The sequence below is a fragment of the Peromyscus eremicus genome, chromosome 1 (genome assembly GCF_949786415.1).
Source record: "Peromyscus eremicus chromosome 1, PerEre_H2_v1, whole genome shotgun sequence".
NCBI classification, from domain to species: domain Eukaryota; kingdom Metazoa; phylum Chordata; class Mammalia; order Rodentia; family Cricetidae; genus Peromyscus; species Peromyscus eremicus.
In genome coordinates this window covers 155,377,447-155,383,792 of record NC_081416.1, presented here as the reverse complement: position 1 = coordinate 155,383,792, position 6,346 = coordinate 155,377,447, and the positions used below count along the sequence as shown (strand labels likewise).

Here is a 6,346-nt window from a genome sequence, read left to right as displayed (position 1 = left end):
GTGAGGAGTTGGGGTGTAGATCAGTGGTAGAGCCCCTGCCTAGAATCCTCCAGTGAGAGGCTGGGGTGTGGCTCAGTGGTAGAGCCCCTGCCTAGAATCCCCCAGTGAGGGGCTGGGGTGTGGTTCAGTGGTAGAGCCCTTGCCTAGAATCCTCCAGTGAGAGGCTGGGGTGTGGCTCAGTGGTAGAGCCCCTGTCTAGAATCCCCAAGTGAGGGGTTGGGGGTGTGGCTCAATGGTAGAGCCCCTGCCTAGAATCCCCCAGTGGGGGGCTGGGGTGTGGCTCAGTGGTAGAGTCCCTGCCTAGAATCCCCTAGTGGGGGTGTGGCTCTGTGGCAAAGTTCTTGTCTAGCATTTGATTCCCAGCACAGAGTGGGAAAAAAATAGTTAAAATACTAAATGTCATGGTATATGTCTTTTATCACAATAAAAACTAAAATTACAGGTCTTAAAAGGTAGCTGTTTTCCCACTGTACCCACTGTTTTCCCCTGGCAGAAGACTCTGCAGGTGCCTCCAGGTCCACAGCTACCATGTGTGAGAACATCCCAGCTCCCAGATCTCATTGGCCATTACACTCTATTACTGCTTCTCCTCTCCCTGCTAGTTCTCACTTGAATATTCATCTTGAAGGTGTACTGAAATGATTACAAAGTCTTGAGAATTTAAGTCATAAATCTGTGATCTAATCAAGACAATTCACTCAACCTTAGCAAAAGGGTTATCAACCAATCAGAACAGAGTTGTTCCCATGGTCAATTCACTGTCGCATTAATTCAAAGTTGTCACAGCAATCCCTACACACCTCCAATACCTTTACTTAGCCTGCTTCTCTTAAGATCCTATGAGGCTCAAAATGCTTTTGCATTTAGGGGTCAGTGAGATGGTTCAATAAGTAAAGACACCTACACACTCACAGAATGGTGAGCACACACACACACACACACACACACACACACACACACAGGCTTATGTAATAAAATAATTTTCTAAAGCCTTTACCTTTAAACAGTGATGCTCAAATGTTTTATTGCAGGAGTCTCAAAGTTTTCTGAGAGGGTGCTGGAAAGAGAGCTCAGTAATTAAGAGTAGTTCCTGCCCCTGCCCCAAGGATCAGGGTTCCATTTTACCACCCACAGCCCAGCTCACAACCGGCGGTCAACTCCAGCTCCAGGGAACTGGTGCCCACTTCTGGCCTCCATGGGTACTGCACACACATGGTGCACAGACATAATACAAACATACACATAAAAGAAATTTAAAAAAAAATTTTAATTACTGAAGGTTCCAAGTTACTGTTTGTTTTCTTTAGAATATATATTAAATAATATATAAAATATATATATTTAGAGTTTATATATATATATATATATCAACACTGAAGGCACTAGAAGATAAATCTGAGGAAAAAATAAATATCTATAGATTTAAAAAATAATGATGAGCCGGGCGGTGGTGGCACACGCCTTTAATCCCAGCACTCGGGAGGCAGAGCCAGGCGGATCTCTGTGAGTTCGAGGCCAGCCTGGACTACCAAGTGAGTCCCAGGAAAGGCGCAAAGCTACACAGAGAAACCCTGTCTCGAAAAACCAAAAAAAAGAAAAAAAAGAAAAAAAAATAATGATGATTTACCAATTACATGTTGACACAAATGACACTTTTACAAAACTATTTACCACACAGAACAAAGTTCAGTGTGAAGAAAAACATTGTTTTACGTCTTTACAGAGCCCTTTCATGGTAGATCTCACAGAAAGACTGTCAATAGCTCTTTCCATTCAGTCTGTTGTGATGTTATTTTGGGTGATGAATATGAAGAGCTCCTGTAGAAGGAATGAGCAAGTGGCTGCATTGAAAGCCTGGGCCAAGGATGGTGACAGAAGCTCTTCCTAAGAGATGACGCACTGACTGTGTCCTCGCTGATGACACGGACTTTTCCCACAGAGGACCCTGGAAAGAGCTTTCCAAACCCGCATGGCACTAAACGCAGAGGCTGCAAGGCAGGGACACTGTAGCACGAATCTTAAAAGGTCTTATTAATAAAATCAAACCCAGAGCCAGGTATTGGGTTAAAGCTGGAAGATCAGAGAAGCAGAACAAGCCACAGCCACCTCACCTCGCCAATTCCTCAGCTGATCCTGTTTCCTCAGACTGGAAGCCTCTGAGTCCTCATCCAAATAGATCTCAGCTGAACTGCTGCTCAAAAGCCTAAAAGCTTAACCAACCCTAGTTCCTAGTCCTCACGCCTTAAATACCTTTCTGCTTTCTGCCATCACTTCCTGGGATTAAAGGCTCTTGTTACCATGCCTGGCTGTTTCCAGTGTGCCTTTGAACTCACAGAGATCCAGGCAGATCTCAGCCTCTGGAGTGATGGGATTAAAGGCGTGTGTGCCACCATTTTCTGGCCTCTATATCTAGTGGCTGTTCTGTTCTCTGACCCCAGTTCATTAGGGTGCACAATATTTGGGGGAACACAATATCACCACAGGACACCTCAGCAGTTTTAAAGGAACAGAGACAAGATTGGTTAACACCTTGTTTCTCTTCTGGCTTTGCTTACTGCTTGGGGATGCTTGCCCAATCAGACGGCTTCCAAGTCATCATACATGTGCCGCGGTCACTCACAAATGCTTCTCTTCAGAGCTGAACTCTCCTAAGCCCCATTTCTGCCTGATCCCCTGAATTTGTTAGCTTTTCACTACTGTAGAAAAACACCTGCAATTACTTAAAAAGAGGATTAAGGACACAATTTCAACCATTTCAGTCCATGGTTGAGAGGGGGAGAGGGAGAGAGAGAGAGAGAGAGAGAGAGAGAGAGAGAGAGAGAGAGAGAGAGAGAGATCAGGATGAGATTGCTTCCAAAGAACTGACCTCGGTGACCTTCTGTTGGGCCTTACTTCCCAGAGTCTCTACAACCTCCCAAACAGCACCACCCGTGTGGATCACGCTCATCACATGATTCTGTGACAGACATTTCATATTCAAATCATAACAGCATCTAACAGGCAAGTACTCCAAAGCCCCGGACCCGCTAGATGAGCTTGAACTAAGCCAGCCCCAGAAAGACTCAAGCATGGTTTCCAATAAACCCTTCACTAACTGGATTCCACTGAATGTCCCTGTTAGCTCTGCAAAATGTGGAAATATCCCCCCCCCGCCCACGCTTTCCTTGGCAATGTCAATCAAAACAACGAAGTTGCAAAGGGCAGGAACTGACTGAAACAAACAAGCATAAACAAAATTACACAATGAACCTGTAGGAGAAGCAGAACGAATTACCTCTGACACAAGTGAATTTTCTTGTTCATCCTAGCTTACAATAATTCAACTCAGTATTTGTCAACTTGACCATAGTGGTCAAGTAGAACCCAGTGTTTTCAAATTTCAGTCTTTTGCCCAGCTGGAGAGATGCCCCACAGCCACCTCCCAATAGCCGGGCGGTAGCGGCAGTGGCAGCAGCAGCACTTACATGTTTTTCCTGGGCTTTGTGTTTTTTCACATGCTGCCCTATCTAACCAAAAACCCATGCGCATCCCGCTGTGTGGGTTAATGGCGGGCTAACGCAACTACTTTGTCACTTTTCAGCTTAAGATATTTTTTTTCTTATTACATTTATTTATTTGTGAGCATATGCGTGGGTGCACATGAGCCACAGTACGCATGTGCAAATTTTCAGGGGTCAGTTCTCGCCTTCCACCCGGTTAGACCCAGGGATTGAACTCGGGGCATCAGGATCGGCAGCAACGCATCTTTATCCACCGAGCCATCTCACCAGTCCGTAAGATGATCTAAAATGGTTTATAGAGTTGTAACCTCAATTGTCAATCAAAGAGTATCCGCGTTCGGAGCATAGTCAAGCCCCACACTAGAGCACCGAACCATCCCCCGTCCGCAGGTTTTTTTTGTTTCTTTTGTTTTTTAATGTGTTCTGCAGATGCAGATCGACTGGTCGGATCTGATGCTACAAGGTCCATTTTTTGAGACTCACTTGGCCTCGCCAAACTGTCCTTAGTATGCCGAGCGTTAGTACCCACTGAGCGGCTGCAGGAAGCGGTGATGAGCATTCTTTGCAAGGTTGAGAAGCCAAGAGGTCGTGGGGACTCCTCACCGCTGTGGGAGCACCCGGAGGGACAGCTATCTGGCGACCTCCTTCAAGGGGTAAAGCCTAACAGGCAACACAACAACGTCTTCAGCTAAATTGTCTTCCGCGGCTCACTCTCCCTGACAGAGGAGCGGTCCGGTGAGAACTCTTGCAAAAATGAGAGGTAAACAAAAGAACGTGCTCAAACACACGGCCAAGGCACCGCTGGGATTCGAACCCAGGATCTCCTGTTTACTAGACAGGCGCTTTAACCAACTAAGCCACGGCGCCACATGCACGAGCAGTGCGAGAAACCAGTTCCCATTTCTAGTGACCTCATGAGTTTTGCGCATGCGTACGCAGTCCTATGCGGACAGTGGCGCGCATGCGCCTTGCCGTCCCTCGTTTGCATAGGCATCGGAAGGAACTCAGGATATTTCAATCGGCTTCCCGGAGCGGGCAGAGTGGGGCGGGCCTCGTTTCCGGGTCACAGTAGCATTTGTTTTGTGCTCTGTCTTCTGCAGGTCAGGAGAGTTCATCTCAGCGGAGCTCGCAGCTGCCCCAGAGACACCCCAAAATTCCCCAGTACGGCCGGGCTGCTTATTTTCTTGGGTGTCAAGAGAGCTGCGGCCATCCTTGCCAGCCCAGGCCCATAACTTCTGGACCGCTTCTCCTGGATCCAGAGAGAGACAGGGATCCCCGGCGGGCTCTGGGCGATTCGAAGACCCCACACGATGTGTGTGGGAGTTTCAGTTGTATGATCAAGTAAGACCTTCCCCATCCAGGCTGGCGTTGCCATGCCAGTCTTACCTTTGGCAACGAAGTCAAGCACTACTGATGCATTCCTCTGGCCTTAACACCAGTGGGAGACTCATTCGCTGAACTGATCTATGCAAAAATGAATGCATTGTGCACAGAAATGTTTGGCTAGTGTTGTTTGCAATAATCTAGGTGTCCATCATTGGGGACCGTGTGGGTGCATGCGTTCTAATCAACCCCAGAGCTAAGGTGGTGATGACTACACTCATCGTGGTTTTTATGATGAAAGAGGCCTCAAAACTATCTTGAAGTGGGCTGGAGAGAGAGCTCAGTGATTAAGAGGACCCAGGTCCAACTCCCAACACCCACATGGTAGCTCACAATCATCTTTTCCAGGAAATCTATCCCCATCTTTTGGGCTCTATGGGCGCTGAATACATACAGGCAAAACACCCATACACATAAGAAGGAAGGAAACCACTAAGCCCCACTGACCCCTCAACACCATTACCATAGAGGGCCAAGCCCCTAGCTCTTGAATCGGGAGGGAGAAACCATATCCAAACTCTAGCGATCACAAAGCCTTGCCATCCTCGTCCACAGAGTGGGCCCACACATCACATTCACTTGACAAACATGTCCAAGAAGTGCACATGCCAGTCCCAGGGCCACATTACAGGTCAGCTCCAGACTCCACAATATTAGCTCACAAGGTGTTCCAAAAATGAGATAGATGGACATTGGGATGTAAAGCTCAGAAGTAGCAAACTGCTTCTACAATTACACACACACACACACACACACACACACACACACACACACACACACTTGTTTTCCAAAGGAATCTAGATTTATTCTATTTTAAAACTAAAAGTGCTCACCCTTAAAGGATTTGGGGGGGGGGGGGAGTCAAAGAGGCGGCACCATTCGGAGAGTCTAGTCGTGGCCTGGCTCCTGCCTCAGTTTGATAGGTCCACTCAGCGGGGCAGGGCATTCAGAGCAGGTCCCTGCAGAACGCTGCAGACTGCTTAGCAGGTGCCCTGTGCTGAAGCTGCTCCAAGGGCCCGATGGCCATCAGCTGTCCTTACTCTCTTCCAGTGATGATGAGGAGGAGTCAGATTCTACGGCCTCCTCTCTCCGGCAGAACATACACCGCTTGGCTAATATAGAAGACTCATTTTCAAAGGCGGAGAAAAACTGGTCACAGCTTTTGCACTGCCATGGGGTATTTTCCAAAAACAGAAATGATGTGCAGGTCAGAGGAGATGAAGCGCTGGGTGTGGAATCCCACCTCCCACCACCCAGCTGGCCTGGACTGAGCCAAGGCAAGGCCTCCCCTCTCCCAAGTCTCTGACTCCACAAACTGCCCCGGGCAGGCTGGGAGCACAAGACCAGACACAGTTTTCTGCCCAGCCTTTCCCTCCAACGCTAGGAGGGTAGCGAGGGCTGGCCCTCACACAGCCACGTGCTTGGGAGGAAGGAGACAGGGTTGTGTCCAGCCCCTGTCCAGT

At 48.1% G+C, this 6,346-nt stretch overlaps 1 protein-coding gene and 1 non-coding gene across 2 annotated transcripts in view; both read right to left on the bottom strand.

The window, feature by feature from the left end:
• Positions 1 to 4,293: 4,293 nt before the first annotated feature.
• Trnat-agu (transfer RNA threonine (anticodon AGU)) lies at positions 4,294 to 4,367 on the bottom strand. Its single transcript has one exon. It is a non-coding gene; the product is annotated as a tRNA-Thr (tRNA).
• A 1,366-nt stretch (positions 4,368 to 5,733) lies between these two features.
• Positions 5,734 to 6,346, bottom strand: part of Wdr88 (WD repeat domain 88) — a 35,714-nt gene continuing 35,101 nt past the window's right edge. The window contains exon 11 of the mRNA XM_059274943.1: positions 5,734 to 6,050. Coding sequence (XP_059130926.1) covers positions 5,910 to 6,050 — 141 coding nt within the window. The 3' untranslated portion in view covers positions 5,734 to 5,909. The remainder of the gene's footprint in view (positions 6,051 to 6,346) is intronic.